Source organism: Nomascus leucogenys, chromosome X, assembly GCF_006542625.1.
Source record: "Nomascus leucogenys isolate Asia chromosome X, Asia_NLE_v1, whole genome shotgun sequence".
Classification (NCBI taxonomy): Eukaryota; Metazoa; Chordata; class Mammalia; order Primates; family Hylobatidae; genus Nomascus; species Nomascus leucogenys.
The window spans coordinates 92,247,321-92,274,370 of record NC_044406.1 but is presented as its reverse complement, the minus strand read 5'-3'; the positions used below and the strand labels follow the sequence as shown (position 1 = coordinate 92,274,370).

At 35.5% G+C, this 27,050-nt stretch overlaps 1 protein-coding gene across 1 annotated transcript in view; it reads right to left on the bottom strand.

Moving 5' to 3' along the window:
- IL1RAPL2 (interleukin 1 receptor accessory protein like 2) overlaps positions 1-27,050 on the bottom strand; it is a 1,171,118-nt gene that overhangs the window by 265,088 nt on the left and 878,980 nt on the right. Inside the window, exon 6 of the mRNA XM_003262140.1 lies at positions 26,591-26,665. Coding sequence (XP_003262188.1) covers positions 26,591-26,665 — 75 coding nt within the window. The remainder of the gene's footprint in view (positions 1-26,590; positions 26,666-27,050) is intronic.

The window sequence follows — 27,050 nt, the reverse complement described above, 5'->3', positions numbered from 1 at the left end:
GAGATTTGGATGGACCAATATTCACTATAAATGTCTAAGATGAAGAGAGGGTGTAAGCCCTTTCCTAAATTTAGTTGATAATAAAACTCTTGCTTCTAAGTGTGTCTTGCTGGATTAGAGGGAAACACTACCCTAAGGTTTTTGGCACCTAGTTTTGGTTGCTTTTAGAGACCAGTGCTAATAAGGTCAACTGGATAATAGTCCAATTGGTCTATTCTGTGGCTACAAACTACATCTAATCATTGATCTCCCCTTTGCAATGTTTTTCATTGGTTACTTGCTCAATGCTCACACTATGGGAAGGACCTAGCATACATATATGCACTTACATCTCTTACCTTATGAAACTGAACATAATTTTTAAATTTTAAAACATTTTAACTCATAGTAAATTTCTGTTTATTTTCTGGTAGTCAGAGGCTACCAATGAAGCCAATTTCATGGGCCCAGTTGTTACAAAGGCCAATCATCTTCTCTCAAGTCTATGCCCACATTTGTCCTAGTCTGTAATATTGGCCATATTGGCCAATGAAAGTCGGCCTTTCTCATAAGTTCCTCAAGCTTTTTCCAATGTTGGCTCATTCCTACCCTAGTTCTCAGCCTCAATGTGATGTCTTTAGTAAGATGTTCTCTGATGATCTTATATGAAATAGCCTCACCCAGTTATTTTCTATCATATAATTTAGTTTTTTCTTCATAGAACTTTATTAGAGTCCGAGAACATTTTATATATTTGTTTGTGGTAATAATTGTCTCTCAACTAAAATGTAAGCTCTGTGAGGGCACTTTATCAGTCTTTTTAAATGCTATACCTCCAATGCCTAGAATTGTGCCTAACACATATCAAGTGGTCAATAAATATCTGTTAAATGAATGAATCCCTATTTTATGGAATTAGAAAGAAAAAGCTGAGTTACAGAGGTAAATTACTTGCCAGTATCACCAACCCTCTTTGTGACACAGCAGGGATCTTATTGTTTGTCTCCTGACACTTAGGGAAGTATTCTTTGCTTTAAGAAGGTAATTTGCTAATTATTTTTCTGTGGTTTTACTGTGATTTAATTCATAGTTACTAGTCAATACTTCCCCTACTGCTTTGAGAATGAATCTGTAAATGTCGATGCTTGATCAATGCATAAGGCTCCCAGTGTTGAACATAGAGAGGAATGGATAAGTTCACATTTCTTCCTTTTCAGAAGTAATCAGGAAAAAAAAAAAAAAAGCTTTCATTTTTTTTTTTTTCTTTTCTGCCAGCTTCTGAAGGGCCTTCTGTGGGTGGCTTCACAACTGTTCTTTCCAACTTCTGATGCCTTACGTGCATCACCTGAGGACTATTTTTTTTCAGAGCTGGCAAATATTAACTACTTGAGGTAAACCTTATGATATTCAAGTAGCAGTATGGAGGCAATGTGAAATTCAAACAGTTATGTATTGATTTTGATAAAAAGGGAAAGAATTTAATGATTAAGGCTAAGTGATTTGAATAATCTATCCATACATCTATAACTTATGGCCAGGAGCTTTGGTTACTGTTTCTGAAACCAGTTATTTATGCTAATTTTAGCAATATGATCTCTTAAAGGGATCCCAATATTGAAGAGTGAGGTTTGTAAGTAGTCTGAAGTATTGAATGGAATCTAACCCATGGGCCTAGTATTGCCAAGGTTGCTATAGTGGGTTTAGAAGAAATTTTAAATAATAATAATAATAATAACTCTCTTTTGTGCTCAGGGAGATCCTGGGTTTCATTCTTCCTTGGGACAAAATAACAAAGGTTTACTTGGTAGAGGGTCAGTTGCTCTTTTAGGCAGCTATACATTGCAATGGAACAGAGGTTTTCAAATGCCACTTTGCAGAGCTTTAGGATATCTATTGCAGTGGCTGGGGCCTAATGGGATGGGGATCTCATTAGGGATTTTCTCCTTTGCTAAAGCTGTTTCCCCTCAATGTGTTTTCATATAGGGCTTTGGTTTTAATTTGCTTTTGTAGACATGGCTCCACTACTAAAAGGAGAAAGCCACTGAAATAGGTAATGATTTTTAACTTTGGTAAAGTTTAAACCCTACAATTATTTTGATTTCTGGATATAAACTGTTCCTCTCCTAAGTATATGCTAAGTGGTTTTACAATATTAACATCAAAATAAATTAAAATTAAAGTTGCAGTTAAAATTTTGGATAATTAGAGATAATTAGAGATCCCTGAGATCCCTGAGAAAGTTTCGAAAGTAGGATTGATAAATGTAGTACTATCAAACCTATCTGTAAGGTGGATCTAGAGTCTGCCTATACGTAGTATAATTCCTTCTCAAAATGAAGTAAAAAAAAGTACAACTTTAGCCATTATATTGTTCATTTCTGCATCATCTTATGCACAGTCTTTTAAATCACATTTGCTTGTGTGTGTATGATGGGAGGGGGAAGGGAGTAATAAGACAGATTTATCCTAATTTTAATCCTTGCTTTGAAAAATAGTCTTATGATACATTATTTTGACCTTCTCAGTATGGTATATTTTGACTTGATGGCCATGCCACCTCTTTTCCACAGTTCACTGAGGCCGTGAACAAGACACATGCAATGGCATACTCTGAAAATTATACATTGTTGAAAAGGTCAAAATCGTAGAACCAAATGTTGCTATTTGTAATTTACAGAATATATGAGGCATTCAAATTCAAACAACTCATTCTCTTGACAGAGTAAGAATAATGTAAAATGCCACAACATGAATCTATTTGGGAAAAAGACACTAGGAATAAAACATAGCCAGAGCCCAATTTCTGTCTTGGTTTCCTAAGATGGTGCTCCATTTACTTATTCTTCTACAGGCATAAGAAACCCATGAGGTTCCCTGGAAATGAGTTACATTTCATTGAAATGTTAGCTTGAAAATGTTGAAAGAAAGAGAGAAATTCAAGAATAGATTACATTTTGTTACATAAAGAGGGAGCAGAAATGTAGTCTAAAAAACACTAGCTGATTTGGGATTACTGTACCTGGGATACTATGTACTAAGTAGACGTATGATCTTAAATAGGTCATGTTTTTCTCTCTGGGCTTGAGTTTTCTCATGTGAAAAACAATGGATGGACCAGAAGCTCTCTTAAGAGCTCCTCAGTTTGAAATATTCTCACCTCTCATTTGATCTTACGACTTATAATCCCCGTCTCTTTTCAGACTTTTCCATGGTGATATATTGTTTCCAAAAATTGCCAACAACCATTATATGTATTTACCTCCTCCTTTTCAGAGGTGGAACCAATTTCACTTCTCCTTAAATTTGGGCTGGCACTGTGACTTACTTTTACCAACAGAATGCAGTGAAAGTGACACCCATTCCAGGCCTAGTCTTTAAGAGGCCTGGAATCTTCTCACTGTCTTAGAAGAGAGAAATGAAGTAAAGAAGCTTGTACCAGAAGAGTGCATAATAAAATATTGTGTAGAGAGAGAAGCCACATGGAGAAAAAATTAACTGCTTCTGTCAAAGGTCAGCATCAAGGCCCAAGAATGTGAGTTATGGGTTGTTCCAGGCCCAGCCAAGCTCTCAGCTGGATGGAACTGCATGAGTGGCCACAGTCAAAATCATGTGCAGCAAGAGAACCACCTGGACACCCATGGCGTCATGAGAAATAATAAATCATTGTTCTTTTAAGCCACCATTTGGGGAGAGGGTATTATAGAGTAATAGTAACTGAAATAACCACTTTAGTAAATGTTCTTTACTCACTCAGTTGTTCAGTGACCTGAAAGACTTTCTTACACCTACTCTCTTTCTCACCTACCTGTATCCAATCCATTGCCAAGTCTGCTAGACTACAAGCTTCTTAAAGACAAGAAACATGTCTTTTTGGCTCACTACTGCATTTCCAGCTCTCAATAGACTGTCCGAGGTATAGTAGGTTAATTTCAGGGAAATACTATTAATCTTACTTCATCTCAAACAATCAATCACTTTTTTCCATCTCCACCAATATCTTAGACTGAATTGCCTTCAGTTTTTGCCTGAAATACTGCAGTATCCTTTTAACCAGGATCCTCATAAAAATTGGTTGGGTGAAAAGGTATATAGGACATCTCTTTGTTACTTTGGCAACATTTCTGTAAGTCTACAATTATTTCAAAATTATAAGTTAGAAAGTATAAATGTACATAAATTACATCATGAAACTTTAATTAGAACCCTCCTATGATGTTTGGCAAGATAAGACTACTCCTTACCTCTCCAATGTCACTTCACACCACTCCTATCTCCATCTTCACAGATGGCAATGCTTAGCTATACTGGACTTAAATGAAGTATCTCAAATATTCTCAACATTTTTTTCCTTCTGCAAGACCTTAATATATGCTATTCTGCCTAATTGAGGCACATTTTTTCTTAATTTTAACATGATGCGTCCTTCTCATCTTTTAACTTTTACCTTATGAACTTTCTAAAACTATGCATTTCTACTCATCCACAATCTAATAGATGTTCTCTCTTATTTTCATTCATAACACTTAACAATAATTTGTAATTTTATATTTATGTAAAATGGTAGGTTAATTTACTTAATCTCTGTCTCTCCTGCTAGACAGTAATCACCATGAGAGAAGAAACCATGTCTGTCTTAAATTTCAGTGTTTATAATGGTGCCTGGTACATCACTAGCACTTGATAAGTGTTTGTTAAATCAGTTAAATCTCACGGACCTTTGCTTAAATTATCTGTGTGTATGAAGTACTATTTAAAATTTATGGAGATTAGTGTACATTGGTAAAGGCCATATTTGTGGACATGAGGGAGCATACTCAGGTAAGGAAGGGAGGGTAGGGTCATTTTATGGCTCTAGACAGAACAAGAACTAAACCATCCCACATTAGCATACCAGCACTAAGGATATAGGAATTACAATAGACTTGTATGCTACACCTCTATTTACTGGGGCATGGTAACATTACACTGATTTATTCAGTATTTTTTGATTGTCTATTATCTGAACTGCCTATTATTTACACTGACTATACATGGAATCTTCACTGCCATGGATTAGATGCTGGGAGGACATGGGTTGCATTACATGTATAGACTTAAAGAAATCTTGGTGGCATCACCCTTATGCAGGAATAATCTAGAAACTAAATTTACAATTATCTATAATCTACGTACAAGAAAACAATAGATACATGTCAGCTATTTTGCTTTACTTCCCAAACTACTTATTTTCTTCACAATTTGTTTGGCTAAGGTAAGAAAGGAATATAACCCTGAAATTGTACTTGCTTACTATATCACTTCTGTGATTTGTACATATACCCTTAAGATTATATTGACCACATTTTGCTCTCCCCAGTATTGTGTTATAATGAAAGAATTTTATTCATTTTTTTCTGATCTACAAACTGATGTTGCTCCATCAATACAAACTCCATAAACACATCAGGATCTCAGAATTGTCCAGATGATGAGTAAATATTTCTGTCATAAAATGAGTAAGCCCTATGGCCTTAAGATAGGAAAGAAAAAATAATAATACTTCAAGTAAGGCCCAATTTTGAAAGAAGCTTCATTTATATGCAGGGATTTCCTCTCTTGCACTTGGTAAGTGAGACTTGTAGATTCAATACACAGGTTACAGCCTATTTTTATATAGGACTTCCCTTTTAAGATCTGCATGAGATCTGCCTATGTGTTTGTCTAATAGTGTATCTTTCCAGGAGCTCCAATGATATGAAAACTTAAATATCCAGGCATTCAGATTTCAGCTCAGCAAACTTCTTATTTTGAGACTGAAGGTTTTACTTATAATCCAGATGTTCACTGTCATACAGATCTTGATGTAAGTAGGTATGGTGTTTGACTTGAATTGAGTTCCCTCCAAAATTTATGTACCTAAACCCCGGATACCTGTGAATGTGACTTTGTTTGGAAATAGGGCCTTTGCAGAGTTATAACGAGATGATACTGGATTCGGGTGAGCCCTATAAACCAATGATTGGTGACTTTACATGAAGAGTGAAATTTGAAGACAAAAGGAGACACAAGGAGAAAACGCCATGTGATGACAAAGATCTGAGTGATGCATCTACCAGTCAAGGCACATCAAGGACTGCTGGCAACTACCAGAAGCTAGAAGAGAAACATGGAACAGATTCTCCCTTTTTGCCTCCAGAAGGAAACAGTACTGCTGACGAATTGATTTCAGATTTCTAGTTTCTGGAACAGTGATACAATAAATTTGTTTTAAGCTACCCATTTGTGGCATTTTGTTACAGCAGCCCTAGGACACTCATGCATGTGGTAAGGGAGGGTATGTTGTAGTCATCCACCTACTTAGAGTACACCACTGTCTCCTTGAGGTAAATATTTAGAGAGAAAATTTAATTTCAATTCAATCAAAACTGCTGTGTACTTTTCACCATCCAATAAGAAAGCTAGCTTCTTTCTTTTTTCTCTTATTTAGATAACTGGAAATTCTGGTCTACCAAGACCAAAGAGCATTAATATAAATCAAACATTATGTAATGTAGTAGCCATTCACTGATAAAGTAGTCCAGTTAATTAACTGGGAACTTTTGGGGAGTACAAATAGGCTAAGAAATTAAAATAACTGCATTCACAAAAATTCTGATCCTTTCATTACAGACTGCTAATCCTGGATTTAAGAGATTGCTCTGATTTATGGGCTTGAGTAGTAATTGATGCAGAATGTTCCTAGAGAGGGAGAATGATATGATGGAAAAGTTAAGTTTTTCCATATCTCTGCTTTAATTGTACTAATCATACAATCTTAAGGCTGCTATTATTTATGGTTTCTGTGCTTCTGCGTAATTTAAATTGCTCATTCTGTTTGCGAAATTCCAAGAAAAATGTGCAGTTCTTAACCACAGAGAGCAGTTAATGAAAAGAAACCATTAGCTACTAAAGAGGAAATCAAAAGTTTAAGGCCATCCCCACACCAATGCCACAAACTGATTTAAAAGCCTTTAAATCAGGTATTTGTTGTCATGCAGACAAAAAAAAAAAAATACGCTTAGCTAACTACATTTGCATTTTTTTTTTTTTTAAAAAAGCACTGATTTTGGTCAAAGTGGTTTGTGTAGGTGGATAAGACCTAAAACTTGTCAAGAATTTTAAATTATTACTTAGCCCCAGAAATCTAGACACCATTAAGCCTATTTTCTCAGAGGCAAAAAAAAAATTAATCTATTTTTCACTGACCATGGAAGAAATGATTATGGGGCTCTTTCATGTAGTAATTCCTATGAAAAAGGTTTGGGGGGTTAGCTGACCACAAGTTTAAAATACTAGCCAACAGTGTGATGTGGCTGCTGAATAAGCTCACACAATCTCAAATTACATTTATAATAATAATGATACCTTCCATGAGTGTGTTGCTTCATATTGTAAAAAGTGCCTTCAAACAGATGATCTCATTTTACATAGTGATTAGAATACAGGAAGTCAATATCCTATTCTTATGAGTTAGGCCACATCTGGTATATGGTCTCATATTTTAAGAAGTACGTTAACATTCTTCATTAAGTATATCCAGAAGAGGGTAGCCATAATAGTGTATAGTTCCTATAAGAAATTTTCAAGAATTGTAAATATTTATCCTAAAGAATATAAGAGGCTGGGGGATCCTGCTAGCTTATTCAAATATTTGAAGGACTATATGGAAGAAAAATAGGTTTACTCTGTCTTGCCACAAGAGTGAGATTATAGTTCAGCATAAAGGGAACTTTCTGATGGCAAGAATTATACAATAGGAAGGGATCCAGTTTCAGCTTTCTACATATGGCTAGCCAGTTTTCCCAGCACCATTTATTAAATAGGGAATCCTTTCCCCATTGCTTGTTTTTGTCAGGTTTGTCAAAGATGAGATAGTTGTAGATATGTGGCGTTATTTCTGCAGGCTCTGTTCTGTTCCATTGATCTATATCTCTGTTTTGGTACCAGTACCATGCTGTTTTGGTGACTGTAGCCTTGTAGTATAGTTTGAAGTCAGGTAGCGTGATGCCTCCAGCTTTGTTCTTTTGGCTTAGGATTGACTTGGCGATGCGGGCTCTTTTTTGTTTCCATATGAACTTCAAAGTAGTTTTTTCCAATTCTGTGAAGAAAGTCATTGGTAGCTTGATGGGGATGGCATTGAATCTATAAATTACCTTGGGCAGTAGGATTAAAGACTTACATGTTAGACCTAAAACCATAAAAACCCTAGAAGAAAACTTAGGCATTACCATTCAGGGCATAGGCATGGGCAAGGACTTCATGTCTAAAACACCAAAAGCAATGGCAACAAAAGCCAAAATTGACAAATGGGATCTAATTAAACTAAAGAGCTTCTGCACAGCAAAAGAAACTACCATCAGAGTGAACAGGCAACCTACAGAATGGGAGAAAATTTTCACAACCTACTCATCTGACAAAGGGCTAATATCCAGAATCTACAATGAACTCAAACAAATTTACAAGAAAAAAACAAACAACCCCATCAACAAGTGGGCGAAGGACATGAACAGACACTTCTCAAAAGAAGACATTTACGTAGCCAAAAAACACATGAAAAAATGCTCATCATCACTGGCCATCAGAGAAATGCAAATCAAAACCACAATGAGATACCATCTCACACCAGTTAGAATGGCCATCATTAAAAAGTCAGGAAACAACAGGTGCTGGAGAGGATGTGGAGAAATAGGAACACTTTTACACTGTTGGTGGGACTGTAAACTAGTTCAACCATTGTGGAAGTCAGTGTGGCGATTCCTCAGGGATCTAGAACTAGAAATACCATTTGATCCAGCCATCCCATTACTGAGTATATACCCAGAGGACTATAAATCATGCTGCTATAAAGACACATGCACACGTATGTTTATTGCGGCACTATTCACAATAGCAAAGACTTGGAACCAACCCAAATGTCCAACAACGATAGACTGGATTAAGAAAATGTGGCACATATACACCATGGAATACTATGCAGCCATAAAAAATGACGAGTTCATGTCCTTTGTAGGGACATGGATGAAACTGGAAATCATCATTCTCAGTAAACTATCACAAGGACAAAAAACCAAACATCACATGTTCTCACTCATAGGCGGGAATTGAACAATGAGAGCACATGGACACAGGAAGGGGAACATCACACTCCGGGGACTGTTGTGGGGTGGGGGGAGGGGGGAGGGATAGCATGAGGAGATACACCTAATGCTAAATGAAAAGTTAATGGGTGCAGCACACCAACATGGCACATGGATACATATGTAACAAACCTGCACATTGTGCACATGTACCCTAAATCTTAAAGTACAATAACAAAAAAAACTTCAAAAATAAATAAATAAATATAAAGAATTATACAATAATTGGATAGGCTGCCTTGTGGAGATAATGTGTTCTCCATTGTCACAGAAAGCTTTTGTTTAGACAATATTCTTAGAGATGCCCCCAGTGGAGCAACATCAAGTAGGAATAGATGACTGCTATTGGGGCAGCCAGTGCTCACCCATATCCACGTGTTTCTCTATATTATGCAACCTTCCTTGTAATTAGGTTGGTCATGTGGTGAACTCTGAATAAGATATGGTTGGAAGTAATGTGCACTACTTTCTGTTCTGGAACCTAAAAACAACATTGCAACCCTCCACGTTCTCTCTCTTGGCTAGATAAGTGTGGAGGATCCAGCAGAATGGCAAAGCCACTAGGCAGAAAAAGCTTGAACTGCATAGGAAGTCACATGAATACCCAACTAGATTTTGTACTAGCAAGAAGTAAAGTTTTCTTATGTTAAGCCACTGTGATTCTGTGGTTATTTATTATATTGGCTGGAGTTTCCTTCCAATTTTAAGACTCTATGGGTTTGTTGTTGTTGTTGTTTGAAAGAGGGTCTCACTTCGTCACCTAGGCTGGATTGCAGTGGTGTGAGTAAGGGTCACTGCAGCCTTGACCTCCAGGACTCAAGTGATCCTCTCAGCTCAGCCTCCTGAGTAGCTGGGATCACAGACACACACTAATTCATAAGGTATAGTAGAGACATAAAAGGGATACATATTTTCTTCCTGGAATTGCAGCTCAGGGATCAGGAAAGGTATCATTGGGAAGTGATGATAAACTCAACATTGGTGTATAAAAAATGTTTGCCAGGAGGTTGGGAGTGAGAAGGGATATGAGTTCCTGTGTGAACAAAAATAAAACAGTTTGACATAGCAAGAATGATGAGACTGAAGAAGTAGATGGCAACCAGTAATCAATGTAAGGAATTAGTATTATCTCTTTTGGGCAAGTAAGGGAGAGTTATGTAAGAGATTGAATCAGGAAAGATGCATAAGATTTACATTTTAACATAGAATTATTTTCTGGTTATAGTGATGAGAATTTATTAAGGATGAGAAAGAGGAGGCAAAGAGACCAATTCGGAATTGATTGTAATACTTGCCCCAACAAAAATATGGGATCCTAATTTGAAGTTACTAAAGCAATAATATAGAACAGTCTAAGCAGGAAGATCTCTAGGCATTATTGGCACATTATGTAAGACAAGGTAGAGGGAAGAATATACTTTAAGCCTTAGGATTCTGGGTTAATAGATGTCTGTTAGAACACTTCTCACCAACTGTTTTGTATTTTTGGTTTTTTTTTCATTGTAGTAACTAACATATAACATGAAGTCTACCCTCTTAACAAATTTGTAAGTATACAGTATTGTTATCTATATATCCATTGTTGTACAGCAGACCTCTAGAGCTTTTTCATCTTGCATGACTGAAACTCTATACCCATTGAACAGCAACTTCCAACTTCTACTTCTACCAGTGCCTGGCAACTACCATTCTATATTCTACTTCTAAGAGTTTGACTACTTTAAAAACCTCATGTAAACAGAATCATGCAGTATAGGTCTTTCTGTGACTGGCTTATTTCACTAAGCATAACGTCTTCAAGGTTCATCCATGTTGTCGCATATGACAGGATGTCCCTCTTTTTCAAATGTGAATGATATTCCATGGTATGTATAGACCACGTTTTATTTATCCATTAATCTTCTGATGGATGTTTAGGTTGTTTCCACATCTTGGCAAATACTCAGAAGAAGTGAAATTGCTGGATGACATGGTAGTTTTATTTTTAATTTTTTAAGGATTGCCATACTGTTTCCCATTGAGGTTGCACCATTTTACATTCCCACCAATGGTGCACAAGCTTTCCAATTTTGCCATATCCTTACCAGCACTTATTTTCTCTCTCTGTTTTTGTTTTGTTTTTTATAATAATAGCCATCTTAACAGGTGTGAGGTGATAGCTCATTATGGTTTACTTTTATTTCCCTGATGATTAGTGATATTGATCATCTTCTCACATACCTGTTGACTATTTGTATGTCTTCTTTGAGAAATGTCTATGCAAAGCTTTTATCTGTAGTCAATCAGTTTATTTTTGCAGGTTTTTTGTTATTGAGTTGTAGGAGTTACTCAGATATTTTAGATATTAGACTTTTGTTAAATATATGATTTGCAAATATTTTCTCCTATTTTGTAGGTTGTCTTTTCATTCTGCTGATTATTTTCTTTGCTGCATAGAAGCATTTCAGTTTCCTGTAGTCCCACTTGTCTATTTTTTGCTTCTGTTGCCTATACTTTTGGTGTCACATTAAAAAAGGTCATTGCCAAGACCAGTGTTATGATTTTCCCGTGTTTTCTTTTAGGAGTTGTATAGTTTCAGGTCTTATGTTTAATTCTTTAATGCATTTTGGGTTGATTTTTGTGTACGGTATAAGAGAAGGGGCCTGATTTCATTATTTTTCATATTGATATCCAGTTTTCCCAAGATCATTTGTATCCCCAACATTTTTGGCACCAGGAACCAGTTTTGTGGAAGACAATTTTTCCATGAACAGGGGCAGTGTGGGGGGGATTGTTTCAGGATGAAACTGTTCCACCTCAGATCATCAGACATTAGTTAGATTCTCATAAGGAGCATGCAACCTAGATCCCTCACATGCACAGTTCGTAATAGGGTTCATGCTCCTATGAGAATCTAATGTGCCACTGATCTGACAAGAGGCAGAGCTCAGGCAGTAATGCTTGCTTGCCCACCACTCACCTCCTGCTTTGCAGCCCAGTTCCCATAAGGCCACAGACCGGTACCGTTCTGTGGCCGCAGGGATCGGGGACCCCTGGTTTAAGGGATTATCCTTTCCTCATTGTTTAGTCTTGGTACATTTGTTGAAGGTAATTTGATCAAATATACATGGGTTTATTTCTGTTTTTTTTTTTATTTTGTTTCATTGTTCTACATATCTGTCCTTATGCTAGTATCACATTGTTTTGATTACTGTAGCTTTGTAGTATGTTTTGAAGTCAGAAAGTTTGAGGCCTCAGCTTTGTTGTTCTTTCTTTAAATTGTTTTGGCTATTTGGGGACCTTTGTGTTTCCATATGAATTTTAGGATTGATTTATCTACTGCAAAAAAAAAATGTCACTGGGATTTTGATAGAGATTGTCTTGAATCTGAAGATCACTTTGGGTAATCATGGACATTTTAACAATACTAAGACTTGTAATCCATAAATGTGAGGTGTCTTTTCATTTATTTGTGCCTTCTTTATCTCAGCAATGTTTTGTGGTTTTTAGTATACAGATCGTTCACCTCCTTAGTTAAGTTTATTCCTAAGTAATTTATTCTTTTCCGTACTATTATAAATGGCATTGTTTTCTCAATTTTATTTGTGGATCATTTATTCTTAGTCTATAAAGATGCATATGATCTTTGAATATTGATTTTGTATTCTACAATTTGTTGAATTTATTAGTTCTAACTTTTGGTGGAACTGGTAGGTTTTTCTACCTACAAGATTATGCCATTTGTGAGCAGTGATACTTTCACTTCTTTATTTCTGATTTGAATGCCTTTTGTTTCTTTTTCTTGCCTGATCGCTCTGGCAATGACTTCCATTACTAAGTTGAATAGAAGTGACAAGAGTGGGCATACTTGCCTTGTCCTTCATCTTACAGGAAAAGCTTTTGATTTTTCATCATCAAATATGGTGTTAGCTGTGGACTACTTTCATATATGGCTTTCATTTTGTTGAGTGTTTTTATCATGAAAGGTTGTTGAATTTTGTCACATGCTTTGTATGTATCTATTGAGATATTCATGAGTTCTAAAGATTTTTATCTTTTGTTCTGCTAATGTGGTATATCACATTCATTGATTTTCATATGTTGACACTTCCTTGCATTCTAGGGTTAAATCTCACTTGGTCATGATGTATGATCCTTTTAATGTGGTGTCGAATTCAGTTTGCTAGTATTTTGTTGAAGACTTTGGCATTTATATTGATCAGAGTTATTAGCTTGTAGTTTTCTTTTCTTTTAGTGTCTTTGTCTGGCCTTAGTATTAAGGTAATGCTGAATGAGTTTGAAAGAATTCCCTCCTCGTCAATTTTCTGGAAGAGTTTAAGAGAAGTTGGAATTAATTCTTCTTTAGTTATTGTTAATGAATTTAATTAACATTTATTATTAATACTGTCAATTAGTTCTTAGTAGAATTATCCAGTAATACCATCTGGTCCTGGGATCTTCTTTGTTGGGGGGTTTTATTACTGATTCAATATCCTTACTCATTTTTTGTCTGTTCAAGTTTTCTACATCTTTCTGGTTCAATGGTAGGTTGGTAGGTTGTATGTATCTAGGAATTTATCCCTTTCCTCTAGGTTTTCGAATTTGTTGACAAAGTTCTTCAGTTTTTATAATCATTCATAGTAGTATCTTCTAATCCTCACCAGCATTTGTTATTTTTTGTCCTGTTAATAATAGCCATCCTAACTGGGGTGATATGATACTTTATTGTGATTTTGATTTACATTTCACTCGCTAATTGCCTTCATCTGATCACTATAGATTATATGGTTTTAAATGTCATATATACCCAATAAATATATTTAAGAATTCTTTGTATATCAAAAGAATATAAAAACTAAAGTCACAGGAATCAACATTGAGAACCAAAAAGTAAATGCAAGCAGAGTAAGTAATCTGTAAAGTTTAAGAGCTACTTTATATACAAAGTGGTCACTCATGAGAACGGCTATTATTAGGTTAATAAGCAAACCACTTGACTGAGAAAGGAAGTGGAAACAGACAGAAGTGAGTACACACATCATCCCTGCTATAAATTTTACATATATATAATAGCAGTCATAGGTGTACATACATAATAGTAGAGTTACAGAAATTCTGATCTGACTAATAATGATCAGGCTAACAATCATTTATTCACTACTGATCTAGCTGATTCCCCACTAGTATGCTCAATTAAACTGCCTGTGGGTGTCACAAAGAACCTTAATCACTGCACGTGTCAATGGTTAATGAATGATATCTTACACTCATCATACTTTACAGAACTACTAAAGAAATTAATTAAATGACGCCTGAAAACATGCTTTGAATGCCTTGGAAATATATACTGCATAAATATGAGGTACTATTGTTAAAGGGTTAACCCTTCACCTTCCTTAATTATCTTACGTAAAGTTAGCATGATTCTCTTTCTTTCTAGAGAACTTTCATTTTCCCATAATTGAGCTAAGAGAGTGTCAACAAAAAGAATCAAACTCTGTAAAATATTTGAAGAGATTTATTCTGAGCCAAATGTAAGTGACCAATGGCCTTTGACACAGCCTTCAGGAAATCCTGAGAACACGTGCCCAAGGTGGGTCAGGGCACAGCCTTTATACATTTTAGGAAGACATGAGACATCAATCATGTGAGATACACATTGGTTTGGTCTGGAATGGCAGGATAACTCGAAGCACGGGACTTCCAGTTTATAGGTAGATTTTAAAATGTTCTGACTGGCAATTGGTTGAAAGTTATTATCGCCGGGCGCAGTGGCTCACGGTTGTAATCCCAGCACTTTGGGAGGCCGAGGCGGGCGGATCACGAGGTCAGGAGATCGAGACCACGGTGAAACCCCGTCTCTACTAAAAATACAAAAAATAAGCCGGGCGTGGTGGCGGGCGCCTGTAGTCCTAGCTACCTGGAGAGGCTGAGGCAGGCGAATGGCGTGAAGGTGGAGCTTGCAGTGAGCCGAGATCGCGCCACTGCGCTCCAGCCTGGGTGACAGAGCGAGACTCCGTCTCAAAAAAAAAAAAAAAAAAAAAGTTATTATCAATCACAAAGAATGTGTGGATTACAATAAGGGGCTATGGAGATCAAAGTTTTATCATGCAGATGAAGCCTCCAGGAAGCAGGCTTCAGAGAGAATAGACTGTATATGTTTCTTATCAGAATTAAGGTCTGTGTTGATGTTAAATGCTGGTCAGCTTTTCCTGAATTCTAAAAGGGAGTAGTGTATAACGAGACATGTCCAGTCCTCCCTTCCTGTCATGGCCTGAACCAGTTTTTCATGTTAACTTTGGAACACCCTGGCAGACAGGAGGAGTCCACTCAGATGGTTGGGGCGGGGAGAGACGCCTAGAATTTTATTTTTGGTTTACAGGAGTTTTCAAATTGTACCTTGACACAATTTTCCCTCTCCTTTGTTGTAGGTCCCCTCTCCATCACATGTTCACATTGTTTTTGTTCTTTTGCCAACAATCAGCCTTAAGACACACCATGATTATCATCTCACCACGTTACAATTTTATCAAACAACTTGACAACAAATGTAAAATCATCATTATAGTAACAGATATACAGTCAACACCTTCATAACTAAGGAAAATAAATGAAATTGATACAGGCCCTCAGTGAGTCAGAGCTCCTCTTGTTCTGGGAAAATAAGTGTCTTACAAATATACACCACATTTCAATATACACAGGCTCTTTTCCTAGGTTAATATTGCATTTGTAAACAAAATCAAAGCTTTTTTGTGGACTTGATGAATATACTATTAATTCAGTTTTTTTGAAATTCAGATATTGGTAAAGACTCGACTTTTTATTAGAACTGGTACCAGGCCAAGTTTACATTACACACTTTTTGAAGGAGTTCCTTTTTTCAGCCAAAGGACTTGCTTTAACGTATCTTAATTGCCAGGTGTGCCCTCTTTTGCATCACTCTAAGACCCAGTTCTTTCAAACTTTACTTTTCAGTGGCCATGTCCACAGTGACAATATCTTTCTCTTGTGGGAATCAAGAGCAAACTCTTACAGGTTTAGTACCACTGTCTTTGGTCTTTCAGTATCCATTTGTTGCCTGATTTGTGATGGCTTTCAGCCTTTGACTTTTCCACCCTGCTAGAAACCCTAGATCAGTTTTTTTTTTCTGATGTGACTTCTTTGCTTACCACCTTGCCGGGACTTCTGCAACCTCTAAGCTTCCAAACTCCAAGTTACTACCTTGAACATAAACTACTAGTTGTAGTTTCACAGATCTCTGAGTATTTTTTCCCAGATCTCTTGCCTTGTCCTTATTCTATGTAGACTCTGTCTCAACAAAAAATGTTAAAAAATACTTCACCAGGCATAGTGATGTGTCCCTGTAGTCCCAGCTACTTAGGAAGCTGAGACAGGAGGATCACTTGAGCCCAGGAGTTTGAGGCTGCAGTGAGCCAGAATCATGCCACTGCACTCTAGCCTGGGTGACAGAGCGAGACCCTGACCCCCCAAAAAAGGACCAAAATTTATATCCTGATATATAAAGGACCAAAATATACTCCTGATATATCTAAGTAATTTCTGGAAAGAGCTATTATTAAAGGAGCAAAAGATCTTCCAAAGTTTAAGCCAAATTTATTTAAATGAAGTATAGAGGACAATTAATGGAATTATCTAAATGATACAGTTACCCTTCTGCCTCAATTATGAGAATACCCTCCTACCTCAATTATGAATAAGCCAGATAATAGCTTACTCAATTTTCTACAAGTTCGTCTATAAAATCTGCCTTTATTTACATAAAATTATATAAAATATTTGAATTAAAAGAGATCATAATTTTCTTTTTTTCCCAGTTCATGTGGCATTTTAGACATAGTCAAAATTTGTAGCTTTTTTTTTCTTTTCCAGATCTTTAAAAAGCATCTATAACCCACTGAATAAGATGGGTTAGAAGATGAAACTGCTGAGAAGTGCTGCAAAGCTGATGGTATTGATATCAACACAGATATCATATGCTTTTGGGGAACAGTGCACTCAGTTGACACTTATTCCTAACAAATTCAAACAGTGGAGAGTTCTCTAACTTATTTTTAAAGTCTCTTTAATCTATACTTCCTATTGTTGAATGATACAAATTAATTTCTTGATCTCCGTTCAGATACTGGGTTATATACAATTTTTGGCCATTTAAGTATACTGTAAATCCCTCCAGAAAACTTTCCTATATTGTCTTGTGCTTCACAGCTAGTTTTCAGGCATATGTACTGCTTACAAATTAGTTTGTTATTTAAAATGGAGTTGTGGCTTGAGTTACAAAGATTTAAAGTTAAAACAATGCTCTTAATAATTTCTATTTTCTCACTGAATCAATTCACACTAGACACCCCTTTAACTTCCATATATATGATCACTCACCTTCTGTCCAAAAATCTATTTTAAGAAAGAGCAGAAGTACAAGAGGACCTTGTAAACAATAGTACTAATATTAGTAGGAATATGGCAAGGTTTAAGAGTGACAACTTTAGCTTCACTACTTTCAAGCTGCTTACTAGCTGGGACAAGTTGTATAACTTCTCCCAGCCCATTTTCCTCATTTAAAAAATGGGCCATAGACATTTCTCCAAAGACATACAAATGGCCAACAAGCACATGAAAAGATGCTCAATATAATTAACCATTAGGGAAATATAAATAAAAAACACAATTTAAACCACAATAGCACTACATACACATTAGAATAATTATGTTAAAAATAAGAAAATAACAAGTGCTTTCAAGAATGTAGAGAAATTGGAACGCTTTGCATTACTGATAGGCATGTAAAATGGTACAGTCTCTTTGGAAAGCAGTCTGGTAGTTCCTCAAAAGGTTAGACATAGAATGACTGAATGACCCAGCAATTCTACTCCTAGGTATACACAAGAGAAATGGAAACATATGTCCACACATAAATTTGTACATGAATGCTCACAGCAGCATTGGTTGTAAGAGCCACAGAGTACAAATGATCAAAATGTCAATCAACTAATTAATGAATAAATAAAATGTGGTCGATTATTATTTAGCAATGAAAAGGAGTGAAGTACTTATACATGCAATAACAATGATTGAACCTTGATAACACTATGCTAAATGTAAGAAGCCTATCACAAAAGACCACGTTATATATTTTATTCATATTAAATATCCAGAATAGGCAAATCTATAGTTACAGATAGTTGATTAATGACTACCTAAAGCTGAGGATAGGGATGAGGATGAGGGACTGAGGAGTGACTGTCAATGGGTACAGAGTTTCTTTCTGGTGTGTTGAAAATGTTACCAAATTCTGGTGATGCTTGCACAACATCGTGAATAGACCAAAAATCATTGAAATGGATGTTTTAAATTGCCAATTGTATGGTATATGACTAATATAATAATAAAACTGTTAAAATGAGGCAAGTAGTTGGGTTTATCACAAAGCGTTGCTGGGAAGATTAAATAAAATAAGCTATATAAAGTATTTAATATAGTGCCTAGCACCCTGTAAGCAATCAATAAGTGACAGCTCCACCACCACCACCACTACTACTACTACTGATATTATCACTACAAATAATAATTATTATTAGTGGTAGTAGAACTATTATTAAATAAGCATTATTATAATAATAATTGCTATTCTTAGCAGTACTAGAAATGTTATTAAATTATAATAGTAAGTAGAGTAATAACATTATTATTTGTAATAGTAGAGCTGTTATTAAATAATAATTACTATAGTTGTTAATATTATTTAGCTGTCCTTATTAGAATGATAGTTTTTTCCTAGGATAGAGTTTGGGGTCTAGATAATGTTACCATACCCAGTGTGCTATAATAAAAAGAAAAAACGTCGGAGTGAAACGGATCTTGTTGAAATCCCATCTTTGTCACTTACTAATTATATAACATCATGTAAGCTATTTCATCTGTCTGTGGTTATGTTTCCTCATCTGCAAAATAATTCAACAATATCTACTACTACTTTGAGCTCTTATGAGTAATAAGACACTGTATGTGCAAATACCCATTTTAGTGCCTAGTACCTAGTAAATTCTCAAATAATTTTGGTTCCAAATATATGAAATCATGGTTTTGGCTTTTTAAAAATATGATGAAACACCATCAAACTTGTATCAGTATCTCGATAAGACATAAGCCTAAGCAATGCCCCCAAACACCAATGTATGCATAGAGGACTGGTTAACAATCATGCTATTTAAGAGATGTTCGTAATCACATTGTTAGATTATAATCAGACACTATTTAGTAAACTGTTAGCTTTTTTCCCATTTCATTCTTAAAAAATCTCACAACAAGCACAGCTGTTATAGAAACTTAGACAAAGGAAGGGAACCAGTTTCAGTCTCACTCATTAATACTGCAGCCAACTCTTAAGGAAAAGGCTTGGCCCAGATTTTCCAAAGTTGTAAATAATGCACATGGTATATGATCTGGGCAATAGAATGGTTTTCAGTTTGGGGTAGGTCATGCTAAGCTTATGCGTGTTATCCTGAATAAATAGGTCTTTTGGAAACAACTCACTAATCCTAGAATGTCTACAAGGGTGAGGAAATTCTGCCATGAACTCGCTCCAGTTATGTGTGCCAAGAAAGCTGAGTAAGTTCATAATACCCTCCGTCTTACTCTCCAAAGTCTCCATAGCGTTCAGTTATTCAAGATTACGTAAAAGTTTTTAAGGAGTTATTTGACACTAAGAGGGTAAGAATATCATATAAAAAATTTTAAAAATCCCTTGCTCCCACCATTATACACACAATGCATATACCAAGTTATGACTCCAGCTAATGAAATAATCATGTATTACTATTTGTATTAACAATAATTCTGCTTCATCCATGTCCCTACAAAGGACATGAACTCATCCTTTTTTATGGCTGCATAGTATTCCATGGTGTATATGTGCCACATTTTCTTCTTAAAGTATAAGAAAAAATAGAAAAATAAAAAAACAATAATTCTGGTTTGACATTTAGCTCAGTTGTTGACTTGCTTTGGATTGTTCATTTTATTTCAACTTTAGAAGGAGTTGACTAATTTTGTTAAACTGAATTGATTCAAGGGTATCATAAATTTCCATTTTTAGTATTTGCCACATTAAAGCAAATGGTGGACAATTTATGATTTCAAAAGGTTCTATTCTTGGTAATTCTTAATTATTTTCAGATAAATCTAGTAATTGGGGTGAAGCTACAGAATTTTGTCATTGTATTCAGTGAAAGCCTAAGCACATAGAACCTTTAGTACATGAGGCCCTGCCACAAGAAAAATCATTTCCCTTTTTCCCTCTTTTGGCAGTTCTCATATTGCGATGCAATTCTACTTATGCACATCTGTTTCCCCACTAGATTGAGAACTCCTTAAGGCCAAGAAATTCATTTAATTCACCTCTATATCTTCAGGATCTAATATGCTGGCCTCCAGTAAGAACTCAATAAATGTTTTCAGGTAAATAATGTTTTATAAAAAACATAGATTTGGTTGAATAGCTTATTTCCTAATTTGGGATTAAATTGGTTATTTGTTTGCCTTCTAGTCCTGAGTATTGAATTAAATGTTATATTTTGATATATTCTCTTGTGGAGTCTTTTACACTGGTCTCTTAAGGGATCTGATATAATTTTCAGTAGAAACTGATATGCTAGGGAAATCGATTTCTGATGAAGATTAACACTTCTTACACACATAGAGACAGTTTGAGCCAATGGCACCTAACACACTCATGAAATATGAATTTGAATAGCCTGTAAAAATAAAATAAATTCTGAATGAGAATAGAAAAGAAAAAGAATTTTTTATACTGGATCAGATTTGTCTAGAAATGAACTATTGGCTTTTTGAAACATCAAAAGCAACCCAATTAGCTTGGACTGTTCTACTTGTCTGAGTTTTTCTGATCCACCTTAGGCCAACACAGTGAAACCCAATCTCTACTAAAAATACAAAAATTAGCTGGGCGTGGTGGCACGTGACTGTGATTCCAGCTGCTTGGGAGGCTGAGACAGGAGAATCACTTGAACCCGGGAGGCGGAGGTTGCAGTGAGTCGAGATCGTGCCACTGCACTCCAGCCCGGGTGACAGAGCAAGGCTCCATCTCAAGAAAAAAAAAAAAAAGAAAGAAAGAAAGAAAAAGAAAGAGAGAGAGAGAGAGAGAAAGGAAGGAAGGAAGGAAGGAAGAAAGGAAAAGAAAATGATCATCATCAGTCAGAAGAACACAGCACATTTTCAACCTCATCTTTAATTAAAATTAGATAGCAGATCTCAAATCTTTCATGCAAATTTGTTCATGACTTTTTCAAAGCTTCCAGGAGTGTGTTACAGTTTGTAAAGCATGCGTTTGGGTCTCACGAAAAGAAGTAGTTTATGAAAAAGGGTCTATCTGGCATGAATATATTTCAAATGGGGCACGTCCTTACAATATTTTAATAAATTGGTATTAAAGGTGTAAAATAAGTTTATATATTGTAATACAGTGTTGTTTTACTTAGAAAAAATTATTGAAAATATATTTTTTTCAACTGCTGAGAAAAGAATTAGCCCTGGTATAGTCAAGGTTTATTTCTCAAATTTAAAGTTAAATTTACCTTCAGAGAGAGAAAAAACAAAGGATAACAGGACCAAATTGGAATTTTGTACGTGTGTGTTGTACATTGTTTTATCTTTTATATATCATACATTACCACAAGGAACTTTAGTTACATAGACTTGTTTTGTGAGAGCAATAGTTTTCAGATTATTTTGTTAAGAATGTGTTTATCATCTCAAAATATATGGTTATTTGGTGAAGATTAATCTTCTTTCAGTATTACAATGTGAACAAAATTTAGCAACAACCAAACTGTCATCACTAAGTCCGCAAAAACGTATGTAAATTTCTAGAACTTTGCAGATGACTAATGGCTTCCACTATAGGAGAGAGAAAGTCAAGATGTTTGTTTTTCTCTAGAGACATAACAAAATATCTGTACTGATGCCAACTCCATGCATGAAAAGTATTTATTTCTACTGAAATTTTTCATTTAATGAATTCCTTTTAGAAATATTCAGAACTGAGAACAGAGTGTAACCCTCAAATGAACACATAAACATTTATTCCAGACCATGTTTTCTACAACTACCTTGAAGCCGATACTCAAGTATTTCCTAAAACGTGTCTCATTTTGCATAAAATTGCTGCATGAAATTCTTGTCCATGGGAAAAATAAAATTAATAATGCTCTAGATAAACTAATTAATGTTTGTTCAGGTTATCTACTAATTACTTAACAAACTACCCCTAACTTAATGGCCAATGACAATCACTTTATTTCGCTCATGAATTTTGGGGTCATAAATTTGAGAAGAGTTCAGCTCAGTGGTTTGTCTGTGATCTACACAGCATAAGCCAGGGAAGCTAGGGCTGGAGGATCCACTTCCAAGATATCTTCTTCACTTATATTGGTGTCGTGGTGCTAGTTGACCTCTCTCTCCCACCATATTGTGTCTCATTCTCTAGTGCCTCTCTATGTGGCTTAAACTTCAAACAGCATGGTGGTTTCAGAGTGGACCAAAACACTGGGACAGAAGTTGCAAGTTTCTTTTGAATCAGCTTCTAAAATTTCAGAACATCACTTTTGCCACACTCTATTGGTCAAGTGTGTCCCGACGGCCAACTCAGATTCAATGAGAGAAGAATGAAAAATCAAGTTTAGATATTAGAAGTAGCCAAAAATCTATGGCCAGCTTTAATCTACCATGATGTTGTCTAAAATTTTAAGTAATGGGATTTGGGAAACCCAAAGTTGATAATGTGTTTAGTCATATGGATTGGATTTTTGTATTTCTTGGCAGCTCTAATTTTAGTTCTAGCTTGAGGATGTCCAGAATTGAGTGTGTTTGATAAACTTCAGAAACTGAAGGAAAACAATTTCCAGTTTTCATTACCTTACTGAATTCTTCAAGTTTTCCAGACAGACAGAAATATCCAATAGTCCCAGTTATCTTTCTCTATCTCTTTTTTACACATGGTGTTTTCTAATGTCTCATGATTCTGACTGCAGAACTCCCACTCACACGGAGGAGCTCTTTGACATTTATAGTGCTCATAATGTCATCTGACTATTGAGGTATAAGAGCAACTTACAAAATGATTTCCAATTGTGAATAAATGGTACTAAATAAATCCGTGAAAGAGTTAAAATCACTTAAAATTAATCAGTCATGTGCTCCTTGAAACACCAGAGATCTGGTTTGACTGATTTTGCTTTTCTTTCTCTGAATTATATGGTTGTTTAACATCTCAGAGTAACAGCCTTTCTGGGATGAAAAATAAGCAGGTCTCCATCTTTCTGTCAATAAAGTTGTTTCCACTTGTGTTACAAACTAAAACCCGAAAAGTTCAGCCTTACATCTAATGTAAATTGGAAGTAAATTATTTTAGTAATCTTATAGGATGGTAGTATTTGGTAGGGTATTTTGGTATATATATCTATGTTAGAATACAGGTTTATACAAAGTGCACATCTTGTAGATGTCCTGAACAGTACATACAGGTGTTGCACCCAGTGAATCTGAATGGAATGTATCTTCTACAATGGTCCTTCTCCTTGCTTTGGATCAATACTTTTCAAACTTTGCTGTTGTGTGCCTGATAGCAGAAGAGAGTACAGAAGGTATTCCTCCAGGGACCACAAACATAAAATTTACTCACATTTTATTTGTTTATTTTATCAAGTACTTTTTTTTTTTTTGAGATGGAGTCTCGCTCTGTCGCCCAGGCTGGAGTGCAATGGCATGATCTCAGCTCACTGCAAGCTCCACCTATGGGGTTCACACCATTCTCCTGCCTCAGCCTCCCGAGTAGCTTTGAATACAGGTGCCTGCCACCATGCCTGGCTACTTTTTTGTATTTTTAGTAGAGACGGGGTTTCACCATGTTAATCAGGATGGTCTCGATCTCCTGACCTTGTGATCTGCCCTCCTCAGCCTCCCAAAGTGCTGGGATTACAAGCGTGAGCGACCGGGCCTGGGCTTATAATGTACATTTCATCATGCAAATGTTGCTTTCTACAGATAGATAGATAGATAGATAGATAGATAGATAGATAGATAGATATAGATATAGATATATAGATATATACGTGGATAAATTGTTTTCATGCCAAATGAAAACAATTTATCCACTTGAATTTCCATGTAAACTAATCATACGAGACCAGCATATGGCTCCATGTAACCCCTGGAAACACAAAGTTCCCTTGGAATATTTTTATCCCAGTTCAAGGTAGATAAATGTAAGCAAAATGTATCATACAGTCAGTAAGGGTATCAGCATATCTAGATTTGGCTCTAACAAAATATAATGACTGTAAAACAATATAGGGGACATAAGAAGAGCTACAGTCTAATACTTCATTATTTCCAAATATTTACCATTTGCACAGTCCACTCTTGACAACATGTTTATTAATTTCTTTTTGTTTTGTTTAAAATGCTTAACTTTGGTACTCACATTGCTAGGCTTATTTAAAAACTACTATTTGCTATATTTCATTTTGGAAAAGTGAACATTAGGAATATAATTTTCTGTCTCTTATTTTCAAGATATAAACAAGCTTCCAACAATCCCAATTGAATTATAAAGATCAAAAATTGAGTCAAAACTTCCAAAAACTACAAGGAGATATCATCTCACCCTAGTTAAAATGGCTTTCATCCAAAAGAGAGGCAATAACAAATGCTGGAGAGGATATGGAGCAAACGGAACCCAAATGTCCACTCCTAGTGGGAATGTAAATTAGTACAACCACTGTGGAGAATGGTTTGGAGGTTCCTCAGTAAACTAAAAATAGAGCTACCATATGATCCAGCAATCCCACAGCTAGGCATATACCCAAAAGAAAGGAAATCATTATATCAAAGAGATATCTATACTCCCATGTTTATTACAGCACTATTCACAATAGCCAAGATTTTGAAGCAACCTAAGTGTCCATCAACAGACAGATGGATAAAGAAAATGTGGTATATATACACAATGGAATACTATTCAGTCATAAAAATGAATGAGATCCAGTGATTTGCAACAACATGGATGAAACTGGAGGCCATTACATTAAGCGAAATGAACCAAGCACAGAAAGACGAATTGCACATGTTCTCACTTATTTTGGGGAACTAAAAAATTAAAACAATTGAACTCATGGAGATAGAGAGTAGAATGATAGTTACCAGAGGCTAGGAAGGGTTTTGGGTGTCGTGGAAGTAGGAATGGTTAATGGGCATGCAAATATAGTTAGAATAAGTAAGATATAGTATTTGATAGCACAACAGGGTGACTACATTCAACAATAATTTATTGTACATCTTAAAATAACTAAAATATTATAACCGGACTGTTTGTAACACAAAGAAAGAATAAATGTTTGAGGTGATGGACATCCCATTTACCCTGATGTGATTATTATACATTGTATACCTGTATCAAAATATTTCATGTACTCTATAAATATACACACCTATTAGGTACCCACAATAATCAAAAATTAAACAAAAACAAAAACCTTTCTAAGTGAGTGAAAATTGGGATCAATTTGTCTTCCCTGGCTGTATAATGGATAGAGACCACTATGGTCACAAATATCAATAAATCATATATTCAGTGTAAGATCAATACATTTCAAGCATATTTACTCAGGTCTCTTGTGGTTCTTCTGTTTAGAATTGAAGAAATTTAGAATACTAGAATGAAATCCAAGACAGATGAAATCTCGCAAATGTTAAAGGGCATGATTTAAATTAAAGGCCACAATTTGAAAGAGATCCTAGCAGGCCTCTGAGTTTTTAGCTTACAGTACTTAAAATTACAAGGATTAGCAGTAGGAGCTCTAAAAGAGGTGTAACACCTTGTGTTCTTATTTGAGTGTGTAAAAGGACAGTAGCACTCATAAGTCAACTTGTCACTTTTCCCAACATCATATGATTCATAAATATTCAGGATCCCAACTTAAAAACAAGTTTTAAATGGCCCTGGATTGTGATATTGAAAATAATATTATCAAATCATTTTAAAGGCGAAACTGAAGGGTTGTATGTTATTTTAAGAAGTGCTTGGTCTCCAGGAGTTAATGCTGTCCAAATAAAAAGTTTGGCTGACATGTATGAAAAGTTTTCTGTACCAATCACCAATGCAAGACACTCATAAATCTATCAATCATAGAATTAAAAAGCTCTGTCATACAACACACTTAATACCCAGTGTAACTAATTAGTATTACCATTTTTTGATGCAATACAAACTCATTTCCTTAAACTGCTATTGCACTGAACTCCAGGGTTACAAATGAGCAGAACACAAACTGATTTGCTTGTAATAACAGTGGCAATAAACCTTTCCTGGTTCTTGCAATTTTCCCTATCTGTTAACAGAGGGCAAGTTTAGGAAGTGTTACTCCAAGGAGGGGACTTACCCAGCTGGACATCTATAACACTTGGCTGATTCTCCATGGGGAACAATGGCTTGGGAGGCTTGTCTGTGAGTAAAGCTAGAAAAGAAAATGAAAGAAAGTAATGGAAAAATTGAGATAAATTTCAGGATGAGAAAGATTCTATCATGTATGATATTTAATGTTTGTAGACTTGATGGTGTGTAAACATTTATTAGACAGTGTTCCTACTTCCTACTTGGGTTGTTACTCTATGCATACAATATCCATTTCCCAGCACATTTAGAGCACTATTGATTCACTGTAAATAGGCCATTTTGACAACTACATTTTCCAACAAAATGAAACAAATGGACTATTTTGGGTGGTTTTTATAAATTTGTAAGTATAAAGAAATATATATTTTAAAAGTATAATTGAGAAATAGTAAGTCCTCCTATATGCTTTGTAGTGGTATTCTCAATGAAATATTACCCTAATGGAC